At 42.8% G+C, this 27,380-nt stretch overlaps 1 protein-coding gene across 2 annotated transcripts in view; it reads left to right on the forward strand.

The window, feature by feature from the left end:
* ZFPM2 (zinc finger protein, FOG family member 2) overlaps positions 1–27,380 on the forward strand; it is a 402,942-nt gene that overhangs the window by 97,159 nt on the left and 278,403 nt on the right. For both annotated transcript variants that reach the window (XM_064154128.1, XM_064154129.1), the window contains one exon: positions 1,370–1,471. In XM_064154128.1, coding sequence (XP_064010198.1) covers positions 1,370–1,471 — 102 coding nt within the window. The remainder of the gene's footprint in view (positions 1–1,369; positions 1,472–27,380) is intronic.

The following is a 27,380-nucleotide window of genomic DNA, read 5'->3' on the forward strand; positions in this document are numbered from 1 at the left end:
TGGACGTTAGGAAAAAGTTTTTCCATGGAGAGAGTGGTCAGAGACTGGAGTGAGTTGCCAGAGAGCTGATGAAGTCACTCACCCTGGATGTGTTTAAGGGTCGCTTGGATGTAGTGCTTAGGGTGAATCTAGAGTAGGGTTCTAGGTTAGACTTGGTGATCCTGGGGGTCTTTTCCAACCTGTATGTTACTGTGAGTCTATGAAATGTTGCATTCCTTTAAATAAGGCTTGACAGGAAGAAAATTATTATTATAGGGACTTGCTGGTAGCTTATGGCCTTTAAAGGCAAATATCTTAAACGCTGGAATACCATGGAGTAGCTCTCACTAGTTGCCTGAAAAGCCAGGGTGTGTAGTGGACCATACTTCTGTACTGTCACAAATCCACTGTGCATAAGAAACAGTTAAGTGTCACTTCCAGGAAGGGCAGAACTGAAAGCTTCTGTTCCTGGCGAGTAACAAGCTGAATTCTGCCTCTCCTTTGTGCATAGAATCATAGAATCAACCAGGTTGGAAGAGACCTCCAAGATCATCCAGTCCAAATTATCATCCAGCCCTATCCAGTCAACCAGACCATGGCACCAAGTGCCTCATCCAGTCTTCTCTTGAACACCTCCAGGGACAGTGACTCCACCAGCTCCTTGGGCAGCCCATTCCAATGCCAATCACTTTCTCTGCCAACAACTTCCTCCTAACATCCAGCCTAGACCTGCCCTGGCACAACTTGAGACTGTGTCCCCTTGTTCTGTTGCTGGTTGCCTGGCAGAAGAGACCAACCCCACCTGGCTACAACTTCCCTTCAGGTGGTTGTAGACAGCGATGAGGTCACCCCTGAGCCTCCTCTTCTCTAGGCTAAACACCCCCAGATTCCTCAACCTCTCCTCACAGGGTTTGTGTTCCAGGCCCCTCACCAGCCTTGTTGCCCTTCTCTGGACACCTTCCAGCACCTCAACATCTCTCTTGAATTGAGGAGCCCAGAACTGGACACAGGACTCAAGGTGTGGCCTGACCAGTGCTGAGTACAACATGCAAACTGAATGCACTTTTTGTGTGTTGGTTTCCGTAATTAGGTGCAAGTTGTTATTCTTTTGTTTGCCTTTTTTGTTTAAAGCAGTATGGAGTAAACACTGATTTCTGAGATTGATCTCTCCACAGAACTGCAAGGTTTGGACACTTGGGGCTTGTTGAATCACTGGGAACTCGCAGATTTTTGTGTGTCTACTAATATTTGTTTTCTCTTTTTCTGTTTATAGACGTGCATATGTTTTCACTTACATGTGTGAGCAGTCATTGGGCTATTGTAGGAGCTCTGCCTAAAAGTCACTGCTGAAAGATGTCAGTGCTGTGTCTCTTTTGATTATTTTTTTCAGGCAGTGAAGAAGCCATCCAGGAGGCAGCAGAAACTGATGGCGATGCAAGGTCAGAGAAACCAGGACAGCTTTCCGTGGAGACGGAAGATTGGGATGGGCCAGGTAGGAAAAAGCAACTGAAAGCCAAAGGAAATATCTTAACCAGGTTGCAGTAATTTAAAATACTACTATTTTAGTGTATATGTTCTGCTCTACATTGATATTTTATGGACTACTTCTTTTTATGACCCTTTGGAGTCCAGGAGATTGATTGGGTAAGTACAAAGATAAAATTCTGGAGTGAGAAACGGTCTTGACTGTAACATTATGTAGATTGTTCAATGTAAAATGCTTTACATGCCTGCTGGATACAGGGGAAAATGTTACTGCACAGAATTTTAGGATTAAAATCATCAGGTTTTTTTGTTCTATGGTTGTATTGAGGTAGAAGCTTTTCTGCTGTTTTCTGAGGCCAGAAGACCAAGCGTACACCTGGGCCACTCCTGAAGCTTTTTGCCTCTGTTTAGCAACACGATGACCTTAACCAATAGGTATGGTATCTACTGATATTTTCAAGGGGTTTGCCTCTTGTAGTCTAATCCAAACAAATTGTCATACCTGCTCAGTGATTTCAGTTGAAAGAGAAATCTGAGGCTGCAGTCAATGCAGTGTTTGAACTTCACATTAAAGCAGTAATTCATGGTACCGTTTTCCACTGTGCACAGTGAAGAGGATGCGAGCATAGCGCTACTGAGGTACAAGATGTGATGCTAATATGGGAACACTGTCCACCTGCATGTTCACTATAAATGTGTAAAGCCTCTGTTGGTGTTGTAAAAGTACTTTAAGCAAAGGTGTGAATGCCATTTTGCAATTAGGCAATTCTGCAGTTGAACTCAGTGCAGTGTTTTCATGGGTATGAACTCTGGAAAGGGCCTTAAAAATCCATTCTTTTGACTATTTGAATACTGCTTTTGGAAAACACTCATCAGAAGCCAAATATACTCTCAAAATAGCTGTCTCTCTCATGGAAATGATCCCTAAGAAGGGTGAGCACATCAGAGAAGAGTTCCAGAAGCTTTCTATCAATAATTTATAATGCAATAATATTATTTCATTAGGAAAAAAAAATAATATCCTATATTTCAATCACATTTTCATCCTTGCTTGAGTTTGCAAATTACTGTATGCTCTTCATGAAGAGAAGGACAAAACCAATGGTAATTTTCTGAAAGTAAATTCCTGAAAGTAGCTGGAAAATACAATGCAAACACAAAGGAAGACATAGTATATCTAATTACAATGATGTCATTTCAAATAGTTTTACTAGTAACACAGAACTGTGTTGATATTCTACACAAAACACTCTATGATGTTACGTGGAAACAAAATGTAGTGCTATAATCCCCTGCAGTACCTTTAGAGTAATACAAAAGGCATTTCTGAATGTAGCAGGATGGCCTTTTCCAGCACCATATTCGATTTAAAGTCTGCCAGTGATTAACATCTGGCTTGCTTTAAATTTAATTAGCAATAAGCTAGTTGAAATAGGTATTTTTTTCACTGCTTTTTGAGTTTAATGTGTATCAGCATAGTTCAGTATGCATTTTGTGGGCTGTTGCTGCTTTATACCCAAGCTAGATTAAGAGTTTCAGAGATATGTTTTATGACAGTATGGTGTAAAAACAGTATTATTCATTTTGTTGGGGAAAACCACAGGTGAACAGTCAAATATGTGTATTTCTTGTAGCATTTATTGGTAGCTTGGACATTGGATAAGCTGGAAATCTGAGCTGAATGTGGAAGAATTCCTTTTGCCTTCAGAAAAGTGATGGCTACCAACAGGAAATAAGCAGCTCTGTTTCCTTTAAATGAGCATATAACATGTGTGAAGAAAGGAGTGGATACATACCATGTGTCCTACTCTTCATCATGCATGATTCTTGAAATGGATTTGGTTATTTATTGACACAGAAAAAGAAACAATCAGCAGAAGATTTGGGGTTGACCACACAGTACCAAAAAAATAACACTTTTCACCTCTTTGAATCAAAACAAAGCATGAAATATTTTGCTTATTGAGGAATATATTTCAGCACAGCACAACTGGAACCATTAAAAACTTCTCTTCACCCAGCTTCAAAGAGCAGACCCTCATACATTCTTTATCTGTTCTGTCTCTGGTCACTTTAGTGAGATGGAACTCTCTCACAGTCCAAAAATGACTCTGTTCTGCATGATGCAAGCTGTTGTCAGCTGATAATGTGAACTGTGACAACTGAAGGATTCATACAAATGGTAGAGGTGTTTTGTTGTTTTAATTGCATGAGTTTTTTGGGCAGGGGTTGTGGTGTTCTTTAGTGCTAATGAAACATACTGTTATTTTAAGAGCCAGTACATGCCGAGGACTGAAGTTCTGTGAGTTACTCATTAGCAGCAACTTAGTCACAGATGACTCAAAATTAATCTTGTGCCATAAATGAGAGTCCTGTTTTGTTTGAAAATGTGCATTGTTAAATGGTTTGGGTGCATTTCCAACCCTTTCTAACTAGAATATTTTTATGACTGAATTCCAAGTTGAGATGTGCTGTAACTTCAAAGAGTTTCTGCTGAGGCTCTTTTAGATCAGGAGGTCTTGTGACCTTCACTGACCATCAAGGAACTGTAAAGATAATGCCTGTTTGGTGTAGTCACTTTGAATGTTACCTGAATGTTTTGTAAAACATCCTCACTTTCATCATTTGTCTCCTCATTTAAGGAAAAAAAATCTTTATAATGAGAAGACTGCTCTAAAATAATGGGAACTGAGCTGGATAAACTGTGTAAACACTCAGTAAAGCAGCTGCTCATTTTGCCATTACAGGCAACAACCAAAAGCAACGGGAAGAGTCTGCAAGATAGGGCTTAACAAAATTTTATGTGAAAAGAGGTCATTTTATGGCTTTAAATAGACTGTTTGCTATCAGATGGGTGCCTTGATACATGTAAATGTATAGACTTTGTAATACTGCTTGGATACCTGTGTGTGAGGCCAGTGATCAGTGCTTTAATACATAATGAGCAAAAGATGGACCCGCTACATGTCTTCTGCAGGGCATCCAATCATATAAGAGAGTAGGAGTCTTGTTTTTACTGTTCCTTGGAAGAGTGTGGCCAACAGGTCAAGGGATGATCACCTCCCACTCTACTTAGCCCTGGTTAGACTGCATCTGGAATGCTGTGTACAGTTCTGGGCTCCCCAGTTCAAGAAGGACAGGAAACTACTGGGGAGAGTTCAACACACAGCTATGAGGTTGGCTAAGGGACTGGAGTATCTGAAGAGAAAAGAGTGAAAGAACTGAAGAACTTGACATGTTAGCTGCAGCAGAATTTTAGCTTCAGCGTTATGACTTTGTGTTTGTGAGAAAGTAATGGAAGGTTTACTACAGAGGACAGTAAGTCTGAAGAAATCTCAGGGGTTTGTGAAGCAAGGCTGAGCCCAAAAGATGGGCTTTTGGCTAAAGCATGCATTGGATTCTCAAATTAACCTTGCTTGTCTGCTTAGCTGTCATCTTTGATACTGAAACAAAGTTCAGTCTCTTGCATTCACTCTTCAAGATTCTTAACATTTAAAACATGTTTAGAGAAGAGCCACTAGAATGTTGAAAGGACTGGTATTATGCAGAAGTCTAGGTCCTTTTCCTATCTATTTCATCAAAGAAAATATTAAAGGACAACCTGATTACAAACTACTTCAAATTCAGAGTGAAAATCTGATAAGAGTGGGCACCTCTTGCTGTCAGAAGCAGTGGAAGATTAAATGGACATTGAAACTCCCCAATTTCAGACACAAAGAACAGATTTTAATGCTTAAGAAGTTGACTATTCCATCATTTCACTTCTGTCATCAGAAGTATTTGTATTCAGGGTAAGAGACTGGCCTAGAGAATGTGATCCAGTTCTGTGGCAAACACTGAGCTTATTCAGTGGAGTAGATTCTGCTCAGAAGTTAGGCTGGCTGAGCATGATCATTCCTTGTAACTAAAATGGGGTGAATAAGTCAATACACTACATAGCACTTCTGTCAATGTTGTACCATGTGGATGTGTTTGTAGGTCTTAGGAATATTCCACGTAAGCAGCTCACAATTTTTGTTTCAGTTTTGTATGATAACTTCTTTGTATTCTTCTGCATTCTGTGCTGCAGGATCACAGAATTTAACCAGGTTGGAAGAGATCTTTAGGATCACTGAGTCCAACCTATCACCTAACCCTTCTAATTAACTCAACCATGACACTAATCATGTGTTTAAGGGAATTTGAGGCTGTGTCCTCTTCTTCTGTCCCTGGATGCTTGGCAGAAGAGCCCAACCCCACCTGGCTACAACCTCCCTTCAGGTAGTTGTGGACTGCAATGAGCTCTGCCCTGAGCCTCTTCTTCTGCAGACTGCACACCCCCGTCTCCCTCAGCCTCTCCTCACAGGGCTGTGCTCCAGCCCCTTCACCAGCCTTGATGTCCTTCTCTGGACACGTTTAAGTACATAAACATCTTTCATCTTAAATTGCTGTTGCTGTGTAGTGATAGAATAAATCAATACAGTACATATCCTACGTGTTCTGTGAGTAACAGACAAGGGAAAGTTCTTTCACTGTAGACAAGTGGGACACAGATTTCCACTTCTAAGTCAAAACCTGCTCTGTCATCCTTATGTGCTCAGTTCTTTTGACTTTCTTCTCAGAGTGGTCCAGTAACCAGGGTTACTTCAGCAATTGGTGAAGTTGTATCTGCCTTGTAAGACAGAGAAATGCTTGCAGTGGTAGGACTTGGTGACCTCAGTGTAGGGCATTTACAAAGGTGAAAATAATGCCATGCATAAAATCTTGGTCCCAAAAAGGAGTTGGATCTCTCTCTTCTTACTTCATGCACAGTGTGCTGTCATCCAGATTATTCCTTTTCCCTATGTGAGTTCTTAGTTTCATGTAAGGAGCAGAGCTCCTTGCAAATAAACTGATTTTGTGAGTCTTGAAAGTCAATCTCAGGGACTCTTTTAAATGTATCTGATTTTTTTTCTTAGTGAGAAACTGTGGTTTGTCCACGTCTCCAAAATGAAGAAGCAAACCAAAACACAGCAGTGGAAAAGGGAGGAGACCTAAAACTCTTGTGGTGATTTTACCATCATAGAATCATAGAATCAACCAGGTTGGAAGAGACCTCCAAGATCATCCAGTACAACCTATCACCCTGCCCTATCCAATCAACCAGACCATGGCACTGAGTGCCTCATCCAGGCTTTGCTTGAACACCTCCAGGGACGGTGCCTCCACCACCTCCCTGGGCAGCCCATTCCAATGCCAATCACTCTCTCTGTGAAGAGCTTCTTCCTAATATCCAGCCTAGACCTACCCTGGCACAACTTGAGACTGTGTCCCCTTGTTCTATTGCTGGTTACCTGGGAGAAGAGGCCACCCCCCACCTGGCTACAATGCCCCTTCAGGTAGTTGTAGACAGTAATAAGATCACCCCTGAGCCTCCTCTTCTCCAGGCTAAACAGGCCCAGCTCCCTCAACCTCTCCTCATAGGATTTGTGCTCCAGGCCCCTCACCAGCTTTGTTGCCCTTCTCTGGACATGTTCCAGCACCTCAACATCCTTCTTGAATTGAGGAGCCCAGAACTGGACACAGTACTCAAGGTGTGGCCTGAGCAGTGCTGAGTACAGGGGAAGAATAACCTCCCTTGTCCTACTGGCCACACTGTTCCTGATGCAGGCCAGGATGCCATTGGCTCTCTTGGCCACCTGGGCACACTGCTGGCTCATCTTCAGCTTACTATCTATCAGTACCCCCAGGTCCCTTTCCTCCTGGCTGCTCTCAGCCACTCAGTCCCCAGCCTGTAGCGCTGCTTGGGGTTTTTGTGGCCAAAGTGCAGAACCCTGCCCTTGGCCTTGTTAAATCTCATCCCATTGGCCTCTGTCCACCCATCCAGCCTGTCCAGGTCCCTCTGTCCACCCATCCAGCCTGTCCAGGTCCCTCTGCAGGGCTCTCCCACCTTCCAACAGATCAACACCTGCTACTAACTTGGTGTCATCTGCAAACTTACTGATGCTGGACTCAATCCCCTCGTCCAGGTCATCAATAAAGATATTGAACAGGACTGTTTTTAATGTATTCTTTACATTCATCCACACAAAGAGCAAAAGTTTCCCATGTGTAAAGTTCTGCCTCCACTCAATCAGCGTCTGCTGTTGGGAGTAGTAAAGCAGGATGAACTCATAACACACGGTAGGTTTCAAAAGACTCATCATAACCCATATGCATGTCTCAGAGAACTGTTGAAAACAGTCCCAAGGGTAGCTAAATATAGCACAGCCTCTTTTCTTTTAATTGCTGTTACAGACTGGGATTTTTCTCAAAGTGCATCAGAAAGTTGAAGAAAAATAGTAAACAGAAATGAAAACCAGTGTTAAAATAGGATGTGTTGTTCAATAAAAGGTGGAAACAGGCTTTCATGGCAGTGCTGCTGTATTGCTGTCGCGAGATGTGGATCAGAGAGGTTCCATTGAACATCCTAGGGAGGTGGTGGAGTCATCATCCCTGGAGGTGTTCAAGAAGAGCACTGGAACAAGTTGCCCAGAGAGGTTGTGGAGTCTCCTCTGGAGAATTCCAAGACCTGTTTGGGTGCATTCCTATGTGACCTGCCCTATATGTCCCTTTTTTGTCAGGGTGTGTGGACTCCTAAAGTCCCTTCTAACCCCTACCATTCTATGATTCTGTGATTCTGCCTCCGCCTTCTCAAAGGCTAGAGGAGACCTTCTGCAGCTCATCAGACTTAGAGAATCACTTCAAAATAATACATACAGAAATTATGATCGTAGAAAAGCCTGGATGAGGCACTTAGTGTCATGGTCTAGTTGACTGGATAGGGCTGGAGGATAGGTTGGACTGGATGATCTTGGAGGCCTCTTCCAACCTGGTTGATTCTATGATTCTATGGTCTAGTTGACTGGATAGGGCTGGGTGCTAGGTTGGACTGGATGATCCTGGAGGCCTCTTCCAACCTGGTTGATTCTATGAATTCTATGAATCTGATCTGCCAGTTTCTGAATAGATTTCCTGTAACCATTCATGAGGATCACTGTAAATATGTATTGATTGCTGGGTTTACTCTGCATTATTTTCTAAGGCTATAAACAGTTCAGTTTACAAAGCATAACTGGAGAATATAGGTTGGAATGGTTGGAAGACTACTGCAAGATGGAAACAGGCAGTAAGTATAGCCATTTCCCCCCCTTTTAATACCTTTTTTTCCCCCTTGCTTTTTTTTCCTCTTTTTTTTCCCCCTTGCTTTTTTTTTCCTCTTTTTTTCCCCCCTTCCTTTTTAATTTCCCCCCCTTTTTCTTCCCCCCCCTTTCTTTCTTTTTTAAACTAAGTCCTAAGAAGGACTTGGAGATTACTGTCCTGATTTTGTTTCCTTTTTGATTGGGGAAATGTGGTAGATAGAAGATCTTGGAAATGCTATTTGATGTAAATTAACAAAAATCCATGAAACATAGTTAACTATAGATATAGTCTGACAGTAAGAAGAATATTGTGAAGAAGCAGAGGAAATCATAGAAGGACTGTGTGTTACTCTGACAGTGAATCGGTATTATCTCTGCTATCAGATAATGCAGTTATCATTAATTTTCACATTTGCATTTCAATCTTTGGAAGGAAATGACTCTTGCCGGATGAAGATAAGAGCTCTGTACCACTATAATGAACCATCATTTTATCCCCATGCTTTGTATCTGTATGAAAATGAGGCTGGGTGGTGGTGTGCTATGTGCGGTGGGGGTAGAGGGAAGGAGGAGGAGGAGGGGGGGGGTCATAGAAACGTTATAACCAAGTGTCAAAAATCACTACAGACTTTGGGAGCCCTTTATGGAACAAGAGGCAGTCTAAATAAATCTTCTGTAGTGAAGTGGGTAGTGGATTAAAAGCAGAGAGCCAGGCTCCCTCCTGTACTAGGGGGTTGGGAGGGGATCATAGAGGAATTCTGTGGATCTTCATGTGGTTTCCATTACTGATTTAGCGTTAGGAAGAGGCCATGGGGACACAGAACAGCAGAAGTGACAGTGTCATGCTCCTCTTCTGACATTTGAATGCTATTAAGGTAGTGGACCACAGTATTCATGGTTTGGATACTGGTATTGGAGCTGTTTCCAAAGGTTACCTCATCTGTGTGTTACATGCAGGATCTCAAATAATGTGCAGTCTTGTGTATAGAATTGATGCAAGTCTTCAAACACTGTAGTGTTCCCTGTCCTTTTCCATGCACAGCCCAGATTTGCGTTGAGTGCCTGAAATCCCACCTGCAGAGCTGAGCCAAGACATCATTCATTTTAGGGCTGCTTGAGTAAAACCGTTGTTCCCCAGGTATTCTTGCTCTGTATTCAACTCACTTGACCTTTATGATGTGCTAGTACCTATGGATTGCAGGCTTCATCCATACATCACTGGGACTCACTGCCAAATGTCTGCTAAAAGCATAAACTCTTGAGGTTTTTATGCCCCTTACCTCCTATTTTTTTGAGTAACAAAAGCTGAGTTTCTTGTATCATCAAATGATTGCAAGAGATGTTACTTTAAAAAGCCATTCTTAGTGTATGACCTGGAACCACTTCTAGGAGCACCCTGGGACAAGCAGGGGTTGGTGAAACACCCTGCTGGCTGTACCAGTTTATTCCTGCAGACGTTTCTCAGGGCCTTATCTCCATTCTCCTGTGGTGATGAGCACACCTCTGTTAGGTAATGAGGGCTACTTCTGTGGTAGTAAATTCAGTCATGACAGAACCTGAGAAGTATGTGTCTGTGAGGTGTTAAAGTCATCCTTGGCAGAACTGTGTTTAATTTTGGGCTCCCCAGTTTAAGAGGGACAGAGATTTGTTTGAGAGAGCCCAATGGAGGGCTAGGACGGTGATGAGGGAACTGGAGCACTGCCTGATGAGGAGAGGCTGAGGGATATGGAGCTGTTTAGTCTGGAGAAGAGAAGACTGAGAGGGGATTTAATCAATGTTTATAAATATCTGAGGGCTGGGGGTCAGGAGAGAGGGGACAGACTCTGCTCACTTGCACCCTGGGATAGGGCAAAGAGCTTCTGTTGATGTAAGCTGCAGCACCTCAACTCAAAGGGCTGAGGGAGCTGGGGTTGTTTGGCCTGGAGAAGAGGAGGCTCAGGGGACATCTCATTGATGTCTACAACTACCTGAAGGGAGGTTGTAGACAGATAGGGTTGGTCTCTTCTCCCAGGCAACCAGCAACAGAAGAAGGGGACACAGTCTCAAGTTGTGGCAGGGGAGGTCTAGGCTGGATGTTAGGAGGAAGTTGTTGTCAGAGAGAGTGATTGGCATTGGAATGGGCTGCCCAGGGAGGTGATGGAGTCGCTGTGCCTGGAGGTGTTGAAGCAAAGCCTGGCTGGGGCACTTAGTGCCATGGTCTGGTTGACTGGATAGGGCTGGGTGCTAGATTGGACTGGCTGAGCTTGAAGGTCTCTTCCAACCTGCTTGATTCTATGATTCTATGCCTAGATGCATTCCCATGTGGCTTGCCCTGAGTGAAACTACTCTGGCAAAGAAGTTGGACTTAATGATTTCTGGGGGTCCCTTCCAACCCTCATCGTTCTGTAGTCCTGGTCCTTTATTTGCCCAATTGTGAACTATTCATTACTCTACACAGGAGGACTTCTACTTTTTGGTGTCTAAGGCATAAACTGTTCTTTGGAAACTGTCGTCATCTGCAAGTGGACAAGTATTCAGACTAAGTAGACATAAAAATGATCCAGTGTCTTCCTAAATTCTTTTTGTACTCAATTATGTCCAGCATGAGGCAGGAATGTTGGCTTGACTCATCGAAGGCTTTGAACTCAGAATGAAAGGTGATACACGTTAGAAATGTGTTCTGTTTTGATTGACATTTGTGTTTCAAGCACAAAAGACTTCTTGTTCTCTGAAAAAAGTTGATAGCTGGGAATGGCATGTGGAAGGGCTGAACGATCAGATTCACTAGCTGCTTTGCTTTGGACATGATATGCTATAGAGTGGATATTATGTAAAGTACAAATCCCTGTAGGTCACACAGTGAAGGACTCCTAGTCTGTGATAGTCTGTAGGGAATCAATGAACATCTGCATTACAATGCATTGTTTCTTGTAGTTTCATGCACCAAGGGACCTGCAGAGGCTGGCAGAAAGCTTTGCACTTTTCAGCTGTCTGTGCTGTAGTTTGGTCATAAAGGCAATATAACACCCTGGTAATTGCAAAGGACTGGGAAACAATGTCTGGGTTTGGAAACAGATGGAGTGAGAATCAAAAGAGACAAGTAATTGGTCCACAACTGTTTTGGGTTTTGTTGTGTCTTTCTCATTAATTCAGCTGAGACTCTTGCATGCAAAGCACTGCATAGCAGCACTGGCTTGAGCAGTCGAAGGGTGGATGTGTTAATATCTTGAACTCCATACACAACACAGTGTTACTCAACACACAAAGATGTAGCCCAGCAGTTGAATGCAAACGCTGGTGAAAGATGGTGGTTGTTGGCAGGTATCAGCTGGTTTCAGTGATGCCTGTTGTGTTCTGTGTATCATTAAAGAACTCTCTCTGAAGAGTTCATAACATAAAAATGGGAATAATATAACTTCACCAACAAAACCATCAGCAACAGGCATTATTGTTCCTCCATTTGAAAGAGCTAGCTTTTGCTGGGGGTGAAAAGTCTAATCATAGAATGGCTCAGGTTGGAAGGGACCTTAGAGGTCATCTGCAGCATGGACAGGGACACCTCTCAACTAGACTCAGCTGCTCAAGGTCTCATCCAGCCTTGCCTTGAAACCCCCAGGAAGGAGGCATTCACAGCCTCCCTGGGCAACCTGTTCAAGAGTCTCACCACCTTGGTACTGAAGAACTTCTTCTAAGATCCAGTCTAAACCCTCCTCTCCCTCAGCTTCAGACTATTCCCCCTTGTGCTATTGCTAGACACCCTTATGAAAAGTCCCTCTGCAGCCTTCCCGTAGGATCCCTTCAAGTATTATTGGAAGGCAGTTCCAATACACAGAATCACAAACTAGATAGTGGAAATTACTCACAGAATGACACAGTTCAGAATGCTTGGAAGTCAGAAAAGGAAACTAGACATGGGACTGCAACAGAGTCCTGAGGGCAAATTTCTCCTCAGTTCTGAGCTGACCTTTCTCAGTATCTGTGTTTAGCTGAGTGAGACCAGCTTAGCACATGTTTGTATTTAGGGCTTGATTGCCTCACTTCATTTTTAGAGTGCTCTATTATCACACACTCAAAAGAAGGATGTGGAATAAATGGTAGATCTTACTTTCTCTGCTTGGTACACTCTTCAGAGGAGGGTATGTGTAAATGGTCTTTATAAAATGCAGTGATGATCCTGCAGACACTCAGCAATCACTCAGCACTCACCAACGTGGCAAAAGTAAGCATGGTTGTCTTAATAGCATCAGACCTTTTTGCTTTAGTTGTTTAAACACATTCTCATTGAGGTAGTGAGACTCCCCCAGAGCCCAGTATTCAGAGTTAAAGCATTTAATGTACCTGTACTGATATTCAGGTAGGGAGAAGTAACAAAGGATTAAAGGCTATGTTTGGAAAGCTGTAGCTGAGAAATGGCCACGCTTCCTGGTCTGCTCTGTGGTTTGCTGAAGAGCTTAGACCTTCTAAAAGACCTTTATAGAGGACATCAGAGATTCTTAGGGCTTTTTGGTCCTTTTTTCCCCCTTTGGTTTATTTTTTTGTGGTTTGTTTGATTGTGCTTTGTGTTTGGTTTTGCAGCCTGGAGGCATAGTTGTGTGACCTCATTGCTGTCTACAACTACCTGAAGGAAGGCTCTAGCCAGGTTGGGTTGGGCTCTTCTGCCAGGTAACCAGCAACAGAGCAAGGGCACAGAGTCTCAAGTTGTGCCAGGGGAGGTCTAGACTGGATGTTAGGAGGGAGTTCCTACCAGAGAGAGTGATTGGCATTGGAATGGGCTGCCCAGGGTGGTGGTGGAGTCACTGTCCCTGGAAGTGTTGAAGCCAAGCCTGGCTGAGGCACTTAGTGCCATGGTCTGGTTGGTTGTCTAGGGCTGGGTGCTAGGTTGGACTGGATGATCTTAAAGTTGTTTCTATGATTCTGTGACCTGCCCTTAGTGGTCCTGCTTTGCAGGCTGATTGGGCTCTGGAGGTCCCTCCCAGCCCCTAGCATTGAGTGATTCTATGATTCTAGGTCTGTGCTTCTCTGACATTGCTGATGAAGGACTTTTAAAATCATAGAGCAACAGTGATGGATAATTGAGGCTCATTTTAGGAAGACAGTGCAAGGAACACCTTAGACACACTGTTCATGGTGTTGCATTTGGGGCTGAGTGGCTCGTAAAGGAAACTGAATTTCAAATGACATCACTGTGTATGGGGGGGCAAAAATCCTTCATTAAGTTCTCTGAAATGTGATACTTAAAGAGTGATGCCAAAAGTACTGCTCAGTTGATACATCTCTGGCTTGCATATGTAAATAAATAGTAGTGCTCACTAAAAACAGGGAGGCTGTCTGGACAGCACTCGTGATAAGCGTTCACTCAGGGTTTTTCTGAGGTGTCACACAGTCCTGTTCTCAAGGTTTGCATAGTGTCATGCTGGAAAGGCTGCATAGTGTTTGTTATCATCTGATAAAATAGGTATAATTTAACACTTCATACTTTTGCTGTTGTCATTTCTGCTTTCTGCTTGTTGCTTACTTAGAGAAAAACCCAAACCACCAAAGACTTTTCTTTTCCCCAGAACTTAGCTGTTTTTTTTACCTAATACTGAATCTCACCTTTTTGTGGAAATACTTTTTAAGATGTGCTCTCTAAATATGTGACTATTTCTAGCAGCAGAGAGAAAGAAAGACAGAAGCCCCTCAAGAAAACAAGAGATACTTTGGTGTGCTGCAGTCCGATAAGGACTCGCATTTACTTTAATTACTACATCCATTTAATTATTATATACATTTTAGGCATCACATTTTGAGCCTCTTCCAGGGAACTTCTTTTTCTCTCACCTTGTCCTGCTAATCATTGTTTTAACAGTTACAACTTCCTTAATTTTATTTTCTCTATCTTCTTCCCACAACTCATGAATCATCTCGAATCAAAGAAGGATGAGATAAGGTTGTCGACAGGGATGTGGATGGAAGAGGAAGAGTGTAGAATTTCAAGTGGTCTATCCATGCCAGAGGATATCAGCAGGAGACACTGGAGAAGTGTTCTTGCACAGGGCCTTCAATGGGCAGTGAGGAGCACTGGAGCATCATTTTCCTACATGATGCATTAAGTAAACTTCATGTTCCTTTAATACTTCTTTTTTTTGGTAGGAATTGATCTGATTACAGAAAATCTGTTCTTGAGTTCTGCCTCTTGTCAGGGTTGGAAGGGAAAACAAGGATCATCCAGTTCCAACCCCCCTGCCATGGGCTGGGACACCTACCCTAGAGCAGGCTGCGCATAGTCTCGTCTAGCCTGGCCTTAAACACCTCCAGCTGTGGGGTCTCAACCACCTCCCTGGGGAATGCACTCTCATGCTCAACAACTTCCTCCTCATGTCCAGTCTGACTCTCCCCACCTCCAGCTTTGCTTCATTCCCCCCAGTCCTGTCACTCCCTGAGAGCTTAAAAAGTCCCTCCCCAGCTTTTTTGTAGCCCCCTTCAGATGCTGGAAGGCCACAAGAAGGTCACCTGGGAGCCTCCTCTTCTCCAGCCTGCACAGCCCCAACTCTTTCAGTCTGTGCTCACAGCAGAGCTGCTGCAGGCTCTGAGTGTCCTCCTGGCCCCGCTCGGGACACACTCCAGCATCTCCACATCCCTCTTGTAATGGATGCAGTACTCCAATATATTGTCAATATGTTCTACCATGCCACATGCATTCTGACAAGCAAGATGCAATAGATCAGCTGTTCTACTGATTCACTGGCCTCACATTGCTTACTGTTGAGCTCAAGCAAGAAGTTGACTAGTAGCACTTAGAAACCCTGATACTCCCAATCATAGAATCCACCAGGTTGGAAGAGTCCAACCTAGCACTCAGCCCTGGCCAATCAACCAGACCATGGCACTAAGTGCCTCATCCAGGCTTTGCTTCAACACCTCCAGGGATGCTGACTCCACCACCTCCCTGGGCAGCCCATTCCAATGCCAATCACTCTCTGCCAACAACTTCCTTCTATTTTGGTAATAGAGACAAAAAATGACTTGAACCTGTCTGAAAGCATCTCACATTGCCTTCACCAGTGCTGAGCTTCCAGAATCATTGCCTTATAAAACTGCTCTGCACACTTGCCCAGAGCCTGGACATATCATGGCACTTATCTGGGGAGAAAAAAATGATATAGTTTTAAAAGGAAAATGCTGACCTAGTTAGTGAGGCTGAAACCATTCATTAATTAGAAGTCATAATTGCAATTACATGGTAAAATTAATTTATCACAAAAATAATCCTATCAGTTTTCCTTTTTTGGGGGGAAAAAGAAAATGGAAGCAAATGATTTTTAGCAGCCTCCTTTATTGCTTAAGGCTGATAGTACAGCGATAGTGGTGTGGAGTGAATAAAGTAATCACATCCTATTTTCAAGATCTGAAATTGGGAGGCTGTGTCAGTGATAGTTTATATAGCATATGAGATTCACTTGAGTCCTAATTTTGTAATTACATATAATATATAAAGCATATATGCACAGATAAATGCATAAAAGGAGAGGAGCGTGGGGAAATTTAAACAGTGAACTGAAGATAACACAGCATATAATATAGAGGGGAAAAAAATGCATGTAATATGGCAAGTGTGCTACAGTGTATGAAACTCAGAATGCCTTTTGTAGCCTCAGGCTATTTAGACTTCCTTGATATTCAAATCTTAATGTCCTCTAAATGGAATTTAAGGAGGTCCATCTTGCTGGACCTCAGGCAGACTCAGCAAGCAGCGCTCCTTGGGGATGCTACTTGATGTATACATTTGCAAAGATGTTATAGCCATGAAATATGGTCCTTTGATGACATCATAAGTGTGAAAGATTACTTTATTTTGCTCACCAGCAGCCAGAGCTTTGCTTTATCTGCGCTAAGCAGTCCATATGCATAAATAAAGAGTACCTGGTGCTGTAACCTGGCGTGGCCACCTTCAGTTGGAGCACTCATGCTCCCTGTGTGTGCTGGTTTGAAGCAGGCTGGAATGTTTTGGTGAGATGAACTAGATTCCAGGCTGTGAAAGGGAAACAGTGGTGATGTCTGCTTCGCTCATGGGCTTGCTGAGATGTATAAGAACAAGAAATAAAAACATAGATAAGCACTTCTGCTGCTGCTGGCGAGCTCTGAGCTGCATCTTACTCCCTAACCTCACCCTCCACTTTTTTGGCTAATCCACTTTGCTTCCTAACCCCCCCTGGCCAAATCTTCATTCTTCCTTGGGGCTGGGGTAAAGTTGAGAGGGGTAGGGGGAAGGTGCAGGGGTGATTGAGAGCCCCTCCTGGGGACTCAGGTTTCTGAGAGGGCTGCTGTGTTTCTGTATTACCTTTTACCTTGTATATTTATATAACTGCATATGCTGTAAATATCTGCTTGGATATAGCTGTAAATATAAGCTTCAGTCATATTTCCAGAGCTGGCTGAGTCTGGTCTGAGTGATTTCTAAAGTGGGAGGGGGGTGGGGAAGACCCAAACCATCACACTGTGATGCCCTACGCATGTCAGAGCACTCTTTGCAGGGCAGCATACTGCCTAATACCGTCCAGTTTAACACTGTCTCCTCTCCAGTAATACCATACTAAGCCCTGTGCATACCATTAAGCAGCCCTGTGCTCACATTAGCAATCACTTATGCTAATGCAAATTTTAACAGAGGGTAAACTCATTACTTCATGTCAGAGCAGTCAAACGTGGTCTTTAAGGGTCTCAACGTTCCTGGTTGTGTTTAAGTGAATAGAGAAGTACACATTGATGTCAGTGAAGTTAATACCAAGTCTAGCAAGAGCCAGTTAAGATGTTGTTTATGTAACACTCCTAAACACACTTATTTTTAGGTGGAGTGCAAGGTATAGTCAGCAGGGGAATGTTCATCCATCTGGGCTGCTTTTTTAATGGGACATAGGGGCAAGTATATTTTTGGCTGTCTGAAAGCATCTCAAATCTCTAAGAAGAAGACTTCATAGAATATAATACAATCAAAATAATAAAAGCTTAAACCTATTTTTTCCTATATTAACCTGGCATTTGAAGATAGAATCAATAACCAATCAATAAAATCTGTGCATATATGCTTTATATATTATTTTCTTTTATTCTTTATTTTAGTCTTTTCCTTTATTCTTTACTTTGTTCTTTTCTTTTATTCTTTATTTTATTCCTTTCTTTTATTCTTTCTTTTATTCTTTTCTTCTTTATTTTATCCCTCTCTTTTATTCTTTATTTTATTCTTTTCTTTTATTCTTTATTTTATTCTTTTCCTTTATTCTTTATTATTTTCTTTTATTCTTAATTTTATTCTTTTCCTTTATTCTTTATTTTATTATTTTCTTTTATTCTTTATTTTATTCCTTTCTTTTCTTCTTTATTTTATTCTTTTCTTCTCTATTTTATCCCTCTCTTTCATTCTTTATTTTATTCTTTTCTTTTATTCTTTATTTTGTTCTTCTCCTTTATTCTTTATTTTAGTCTTTTCCTTTATTCTTTATTCTTTTCTTTTATTCTTTCTTTTAGTCTTTTATTCTTTATTTTGTTCTTTTCTTCTTTATTTTATCCCTTTCTTTTATTCTTTACTATTTTCTTTTATTCTTTTTTTTAATAATTTTATTATTTTCTTCCTTTTTTTTTATTTTATGTTTTCTTCACATGTAGTAGTAATAATAATAATAAATTCTCTATTTTGAGAAGAATCCTTTTGGTCTTCTAAGCTCCCATCTTGCCAGGCATTTACAGACTTTGAATTCAAGGTGTATGAGCAGGCCATTAAGCAAAGAGCTGCTTGCATGCATTAACTTAAGCACATAGGTGAGTGTTTGTAGGACTGTGGCCCTAGGTCAGAAGCTCTTCCCTGAGGAGCTGCTTTTATCATTACACTTTCTACATACTCAGCAAACCCTTAGCTTGTGTGAATTAATAGGGATGCAAATCGAAGCAGTGCTGAAGGCCCTTTCCCACTCCTCTGACAATGTAAAAGGGCCTTAAAGGTTGAGTAAGTTACTTCAGCAAGACCCAGAATTCTGAATACAACAAGGGCTTGAGTTTCTGTTAATTACAGGATGTTGTTCCCTGCATTTGTTTGCTTTTCCAACTCCCCATTTTAAAGCAATACCCAATATATTTTGGCTCCTGTGTAGTTTTTCAGATGGAGAGGCTTTTTTTTCCCCCTCCTGAGAAGGAGCAATGTTGAGGCTGCTGTTCTTCTGTTTTACTTTTTCCCACAGTGGCTTCATTGTCAGTGGCGAGATAGTAAGATTTTACCTGCTAATTTTTTAGCTGATAACTCATTTGGTCTCTTCAATCCTCTTTTCCTTTTTTACAAACAAACAAATAATAAGAATTAAGAACCCAGTCAAATCTCCTGGCTCTGATGACAGCTGTGAAATGCAGTCTTGTGGTGGCACAATACACACGAGTCACGAACTGACTTTATTTGCTAGTGCTAAGATTTTGGCTGCAGCTTTCCTCTGTAGTTTTGCTCTAACTCTATATAGAAATGCACCAATATTAGAATTGAGAGGAGAAAATCTTAACAGTGTTGCCCAGGGGTAGAACAGGACTGTTTCTAAGGAAAAAAAAAATAGAACTTTCCTCCAAGGAAGCAGTTCATACAATTTTTAATTCTTTTTTTGCAGTTTTCTGTGGTTTTGGTTTTTGTTTTAATAAGAAACAGTGCCTACATTTTACTGAGGGCATTTTCTGAACTACCTTGTGTGAGGCATCAGTGGCTCTTAGCTTTTCCCTCTGAAAAATCCCTTGAATCTCCTGCCTGTTGTTTTAATGACAGCTAAGTCCAAGCTGTATTTTAGAATCATAACTGTTCTCTCAGGTGCCAGCTGAGAAACTAAAGCTTATGTTAGCAGGTAAGGGGCATAAAGGAATTGCAGCCTTTTAAAGTTGCTGTTTTCTCTCTGTGAGTGCCTTAATTGTGACCCAGCCTGTTCATGTTTTCCACTGACTTTATTTCTTCTGGTTTTATGTTGTACAGACACTGCTTACTGTTCCTGTGTTTTCTTCTTGATGCAATATCATAGAATCACCCAGGTTGGAAGAGACCTCCAAGATCATTTGGATTTGGTTTAGTCAAGGACTTGTCAGTGTGAAACTAATGATTGGACTCAATGAGCTTGAAGGGCTTTGCCAATCCAAGAAATGCTGTGATTCTGTGTCATGAGATTCCCACTGGCTTGAAAAAAAGGTCTCCTTTCTGAGGATCTGCTCACCAAAGCAGTGAAGGAATGGCTACCTAGCCTCACTAGTTTCTGGCCTCTTTCTTTCCAGATGCATTATTTGCCACCTTTCCTAGAGCACAGGCTGAATGTAAGTCAGGTAAATAAAGTGAATTACTTTATTCATCTGTTCAATTATTTCCTTGGCAATTATGATGCATATTGCCATGGAATCACAGAATCAACCAGGTTGAAAGAGACCTCCAAGCTCAGCCAGTCCAACCTAGCACCCAGCCTTGGCCGATCAACCAGACCATGGCACTAAGTTGCCCCATCCAGCCTTTTCTTGAGCATACTTGTTACAGTGAGACAGGTCAGTGTGTAGTGGTTTTAATTCACTTTCTGGGTATTCATTGTGAGAAAGAGCGTGAGATTATTCAGCTGAATCAATTTACTGCCCCGAAGTTTATAACGTGCTTCTGTCTTGTAATTGTAACTGCTGTGTTTGTCATCCTCCCCTCCCTGCCTGCACTTGAGGTCCTGTTCACACAACTGCTGTGTTTGTCATCCTCCCCTCCCTGCCTGCACTTGAGGTCCTGTTCACACATGCAGCCAGTCGCAGCAGGGTGGCTGTCGAGGTGACAGTCCCCGCAGCGCTCAGCAGAGCAAACGCCTTTACATTTGGGCTGCCTAAAAACGATTCATCCAGGCTCAGTCTCCTCAGTGTGCTCATCCACGTGCTGAAAAACATGCCACTTTCCCCTTGAAGTTTTCTTTCCCTTTAACAACAAAACAAACAAATAAATTAAAAAAAGCAAGCTTTTTGTTGTTCCTATTCCCTTTTTGATCATTTGTGATTTTTTTGATCATCTCCTCTTTGTATTGCTGGTCTGATTTTTGTTCATGCTCTTCATTTTCACTCCGCTGCCTTATTCTCATTCTGACATTGATTTCCTTTGATTCTTCTAAAGTCCTTTTTTTTTGGACGTGGTGTGTCTCTCTTTCATACATTGTAATTACAAACTGCTTCTTTATAAGCACTCCAAATTTATTTACTTAGCTTTCTAAGTTTGGGTGTTTCCTATGATTTTTATCATAGGGAAAGGAGCACATGATTGCTGTCCTTGGCTTTGCAGCGTGTTCATAGAGCATCTGCTGGGTATTCGCTTGATTATTTGCTGCTGCTCTTTTTCCTCAGCTCTTTATATAACACACACACATATGTATCATCAATTCAATGAAAATGAAATTGATGAAATGGGGAGGAAGTTTGCAGCAAGCAGTGGGTTCTGTTGGTGTTACAGAGCTCTATCTCATCAAAAGGTAGCAAATGCACAGGACCTTTTGTGCTTTTCAATTGGAAAGAAAATTATTTCATTAGGAAAAAAAGAAAGAGGGGGGGAGAGGGAGGAAAAATAGAAGCAAAACCCACATCACTCTGGATGTTGGAGAATGCCAGAGCCTGATGAAACCAGCTGAAGAGACAAACTGAGTGTACGGATGCAGATTAGCCTTCAGAAGATGAGGGTGTAAAAGGGATTTAATGGTAGGATGGATTATAGAAATCCTTGTAACAATGTTAAATAATTATAGTTCCAGCCGAGATCAAAGCAGTGCTGATTGAACCCCCTCAAGCTGTTAACACGGAGTATCTTGGAGAAAAAAAAAAAGGAAAGAAAGAAAGGAAAAAAAACCCTCTGAGATTGGTCAGCCTGTGCTGGCAGTGTCCTCTGATCTAGGGAAGTTCTGGCTCTACTGAAGGTACAACTTGTGGGGGAGGGAAAGATAGAGGGAAGAATTTATCAGCCCAAGTAGCATATTTGGATGGGAGTTTTGGTTTTGCTTTTTGAAAGGAGGAGGAAGGGGTTGTTGTAATACACAGTGCTGGAGTTCACTGACTGAAATTGCAGTAAACTTGTACATGTTTGGCTGCTTTCCATATTGGAAAAAGGATTAAATTCCTTCAGCAGAACTCTGGTCTGTAACAGAAAATGATTAGACCTTTTTCTCCCCCCCTCCCTTTTAAACGGCAGTACCTATATACATACCTGCCCAGCAACAACTATTAGCAGTGATCACTGGAAGAATGCCTTTGTAGTAGTGATACTTAGCTGCAGGCAGGGAGTACAGTTGCTATGCCCATTCAGCAGCAATAAACCTTTATTCTCTTTGCCTTGCCTTCCTGGCATTCATGCCTGGGGGATTATGCTTATGCTTCTATTAATAAAAGAAGAGAAGTCAAAGTTAAATGGTTTGGTGGCACAGGCAAAGCTTCTCCTTTTGTACAGCTGTCTGCAAAGTGCAGGACATCGAATTTGTTTCAAAGGAGAATTTGAGGTGTATTTCCATGATGGTATGTCCTGGTACGTTGAGTTCCAAGTGGAAAGCTAGATGGTACAATAGTTAAGTAACAAAAAACAAGGCTGGTAATGAAACCTTGTGGACCAAGGAGTGATTTAACCTAGGCCAGTACTAGTTTACACTCTGGTTGTGTGCTGGAACTGTAGCTGGGCAAAACGAACCATCACAGTGGATGGGCATACAGCATAGCAGCTGTTGGCCATTGCCTCTTCATAGAATCAACCAACTTGGAAGAGAACTCCAAGCTCAGCCAGTCCAACCTAGCACCCAGCCCTACCCAGTCAACCAAACCATGGCACCAAGTCTTTTCTAGAACACCTCCAGGGACGGTGACTCCACCACCTCCCTGGGCAGCCCATTCCAATGCCAATCACCCTCTCTGTGAAGAACTTCCTCCTAACATCCAGCCTAGACCTCCTCTGTCAGAACTTGAGACTGTGTCCCCTTGTTCTGCTGCTGGTTGCCTGGCAGAAGAGATCAACCTCACCTGGCTACAACTTCCCTTCAGGTAGTTGTAGACAGCAGTGACGTCACCTTTGAGACTTCTCCTCTCCAGGCTGCACAACCCCAACTTCCTCTTGGGCATAACCATGGAAAGAAAAAGGTGCTGTGGCAAGGCATGGCCATCAGCATGGCAGGAATACTTCACTGTCACACAGGTTTTGCCAGAGTGGCCTGCTAAGTGAAGTTAGACCTGTAGCTTTGGAAAGGTTAAATGATTTTTGTAGCAAAAGGGACTGCAAAATGTTAGATTCCTGGGAATACCAGCACAGAGAGACTCTCTTGGTCTGGCCATACATGCATATGGCTGTGTGCTTGAACAAGTGTGAGTACTCTGTTTGCTGGGTACACTCAGAACACTAATTGCCAATCACAGTGTATGTGCTGGAGAGGCCTAGGCTGGATGTTAGGAGGAAGTTGTTGGCAGAGAGAGTGATTGGCATTGGAATGGGCTGCCCAGGGAGGTGGTGGAGTGGCCATGCCTGGAGGTGTTCAAGAAACGCCTGGATGAGGCACTTAGTGCCATGGTCTGGTTGATTGTCTAGGGCTGGGTGCTAGTTTGGACTGGATGGGCTTGGGGGTCTCTTCCAACCTGGTTGATTCTATGTTCTAAGATTCCAAGAATAATGATGTGAGAAATACCAAACCTGTTCTCTGATCCCTTTAGGAGAAGCTGTGGTAATCTTTTCCAGAAGTTTATATCAATTGCTACTACTCTTTTTAAATCTCAAAGATAGTTTTGATACCAGTTCACAACCTTTGTATGTGACCTGTGTGGGCACCTGTGTTAGTTTATTCGCTTAGGTAAGCTGCTTCTTGCTTGCTTAAATTCTGAGTAGTCCTTTATGTTCAGGGAGCTGTAAATAAATCTGTGTGCCTTGGGTCAGAGATGAAGATATTTAATGGCACCATCTCCAAGGGATTTCATGGCTGTTTTCTTTAGAAGTGTGACAGTCTTTTCAGGTGTCTCAAAGTGTCCATAGATAGCCAAGTTGCTGGCACAATTTCTGCAGCTAAGCAGTACTGGACGAGTCCTATGTAAAAGGTGAAAGTCTGTCTTCCAGTGATACTCTGGGGCATTGTTTTCACTGTGAGGGGTTTAATCATGCAGAAAATTCTGTGGCTAATCTGAGCTTGTCTGTTGAAAGTGTGATCTGAGACAAGATGGAAACGATTTGGTGGTAATTGCTGAGAGATCTTGAGCATGAGCTGTGAAGTTGTTTAGATATTTCACTCTTCTTTGATATATAGTGGTTTGTAAAGTTAAACATGTCTGCAGTAGCAGGCTGTAATTTTTAATCAAGCAGGCAGTTAAATTACTAGATAGAAAGAGATTATACCATTAAATGTGCTTTAAGGTAGTGCTACCTCACAGCTACCAGGCAGCAATTAAACAAAGGGTTTAAAATGACACAAAGTGTGAATTTAACTGGGATTGTGGAATCATGAAGTCCTGTCCCGGAGATTTCACAATTCCAACTTGTAAAGATATGATTTGAAGGAAAGAGTTGGTTCTATTTAGACATAAAGATAGGTTTGGAGGATTTTTTTTTGGTGATCTAGTTTTAGATGCAGTGAAAATGGTGAAGAAATCCCCAGGCCAGCCTGTGCTAACAGCGCTCCAACTGTCTGCGTGGGGCTTTTTCTTACTGGAAATAGGGAGAAATTGCTGCTTTTTGCAGGTGGAACATAGCAAATGTTATGAATTGGTAGAAGTGCTAATTAACACTTTGTATTTAGTGTGGTTTAATTTTGAGGATTGGTATGTGCAGCTTTATCATAAGAAGGGATAATGGAGAGCTTCTGAAACTCTGCTTTTTTAAGGATGATAGCTGAAGCAGGAGAGGAAAGGAAAGGAAACTGTAACCATAATCATAGAATCAACCAGATTGGAAGAGAGCTCCAAGCTAAGGCAGTCCAACCTAGCACCCAGCCCTGGCCAATCAACCAGACCATGGCACTAAGTGCCTCATCCAGGCTTTGCTTCAACACCTCCAGGGACGGTGACTCCACCACCTCCCTGGGCAGCCCATTCCAATGCCAATCACTCTCTCTGACAACAACTTCCTCCTAACATCCAGCCTAGACATCCCCTGGCACAACTTGAGACTGTGTCCCCTTGCTCTGTTGCTGCTTGCCTGGCAGAGGAGACTAACCCCCACTTGGCTACAGCTTCCCTTCAGGTAGTTGTAGGTTAAGAAGGGTTTCTTAACTTGAGGAAGAGTTTCATGGTCAGAAGGAATGTGGGCTTCAGAGCATGTGCAGAATCCTGTTTGTCTTGTTCTTTTTTCTCCTCTTTTCCTTACTGCCTAGAGTTGTGCTGGTGCTATCAAAAAGCAGTATTAAACTGGGAATTAACAAGGAGGCCCAAGTTACTCCACCATCAGTCTCTTCTGCCTGACATAATCATTCTGTGTGATTCTCTTTTTCTTTCCTCTTTCAGGTCACTGACAAAGAATCAAAACATACATCCTCCTCCCTCAACTGCTTCTTTCTAGCCCTTCCTGTAATTGCAGAGGAAGAGTTAATAATGGGACTAGCTCTGGTGCATGTTACCTACCTATTCCCACTTCTTCACACTTAAAACCCCTTCACAGAGGATTTTAGAATGGGAAAGTGCTAAATCAGCTCTTTCCCTGTCCTTGGCTTGGGAGCTTTTTTTTTTGTCATTGTGCTATGGAAAAAAGGATCAGACTCCAAACCTTTAAGCAGGAGCTGCATTTAGAAATAATCTAAAGTGAAGAGATGTCTTTGTGCAGTGAGGAACATCATTCTTCCTCCTTGTGTTCTGAAATGACAAATTGTTGCTCCTTGACAGAGGATTTGAAATCAGATAACTGAGACTCAGTGGATGATTTCTATCTCCAGAGTCCGAGTACCATTGTTGTGAGCTGTGTGTTGTGCTCCCTGTTTGCAGTGGGATGGTACAGGCTCAGAGGTGTATCCAGCTGTGTGTGGGTGACTCAAAGGTCTGACAGCTTGTATGTTACTGCAAGGAAAAAATCAAAGCCTAATTAGACTTCAAGGGTTCCTAGTAATATACAACTGACATTACTATTTTAAACCTCTTTCCCCCCCCTTTTTGACATAATTTTCCACATTTTTGTTGCTACTGTGTTTACAATATGAAAGGTTCTAGCTGTAAGTTGCAGTATGTATTGTAAAGAGGGCAATCTTCCACCTCTGTAGTGTCCTCCCCTCCATCTACTTTGTACTTCCAGTTACAGCATAAAGATTCCACCCGGTGACTGTGAAGAGAAAGGAAAAGGAACTCTTGGTGATGCTGTGCAACCCCTGTGGCTCTGTGAATCTGTAATAATAGGGTTTGCAGCATGTACTCAACACTGCTCAGGCCATACCTTGAGTGCTGTGTCCAGTTCTGGGCTCCTCAATTCAAGAGAGATGTTGAGGTGCTGGAAGGTGTCCAGAGAAGGGCAATGAAGCTGGTGAGGGGCCTGGAGCAGAGCCCTGTGAGGAGAGGCTGAGGGAGCTGGGGGTGTGCAGCCTGCAGCAGAGGAGGCTCAGGGCAGACCTCATTGCTGTCTACGTCTCCCTGAAGGGAGGCTGTAGCCAGGTGGGGTTGGGCTCTTCTGCCAGGCAAGCGGCAACAGAACAAGGGGACACAGTCTCAAGTTGTTCTGGGGGAGGTCTGGGCTGGATGTTAGGAGGAAGTTGTTGTCAGAGAGAGTGATTGGCATTGGAATGGGCTGCCCAGGAAGGTGGTGGAGGCACTGTCCCTGGAGGTGTTCAAGAAAGGATGAGGCACTTAGTGCCATGGTTTAGTTGATTGTGTAGGGCTGGGTGCTAGGTCGGACTGGATAATCCTGGAGGTCTCTTCCAACGTGGTTGATTCTATGATTCTATGACTGCAAGATACCTTCACTCAAATAACTAGTCCTCAAATACTTGCCCAAGCACTGACCTAGGAAGAAATTTGTGGGAGGTAATTCACAGCCATGCAAAAAAGCACTGGAACCTCTCACTGCTGCCTGTGAGTGAGGGTTGTAGTGCCTTTGGCTCAACATGGAATTTAGGTCCTGGCTCAGTATTTCAGTTACACTTAATTAGTATGTATTTCATATAGGCAAAATCTGTCCTAGCTTGGACACAGATAACTAAAAAAGTAGTAGTTAAGTCAAATCATGGAGGTCCCCCTCTTCTCTGGATAGTCTCTTCACTCCAGCCCTTCTCCCTAAGTGAAAGATTAATGGCAAAGCAGTAGTGGCATAGGCTTCAGAAGGGAGTTATCATTCTGTTTATTATGGTCACCAGGAATAGCATCCTTCAGGCACACCCTGCAAAGCTGCAAATACTGCTGAGACAGGGGTAAGGAGCTGCTGGAAGCAACAACCTGGTCTTCAGAAGCTGCCTAACCAAAAGATTCTTTGTGGTGTGTGTCTGCCTTAATCTTTCTTGCTCTTCTGAATCTGTGTACGTAGAATCATAGAATCAACCAGGAAGGGATCTCCAAGCTCATCCAGTCCAACCTAGCACCTAGCCATGGTCAACCAGACCATGGCACTAAGTGCCTCATCCAGGCTTTGCCTGAACACCTCCAGGGACAGCGACTCCACCACCTCCCTGGGCAGCCCATTCCAATGTCAATCACTCCCTCAGGCAGGAACTCTCTCCTAATATCCAGCCTAGACTTCCCCTGGTACAGCTTGAGACTGTGTCCCCTTGTTCTGTTACTGGTTACCTGGCAGAAGAGCCCCACTCTCACCTGGCTGCAGCCTCCCTTCAGGCTGCAGACTGGCGTGGAGTGAGATTTACGGGGAGC

Source organism: Pogoniulus pusillus, chromosome 14, assembly GCF_015220805.1.
Source record: "Pogoniulus pusillus isolate bPogPus1 chromosome 14, bPogPus1.pri, whole genome shotgun sequence".
NCBI lineage: Eukaryota > Metazoa > Chordata > Aves > Piciformes > Lybiidae > Pogoniulus > Pogoniulus pusillus.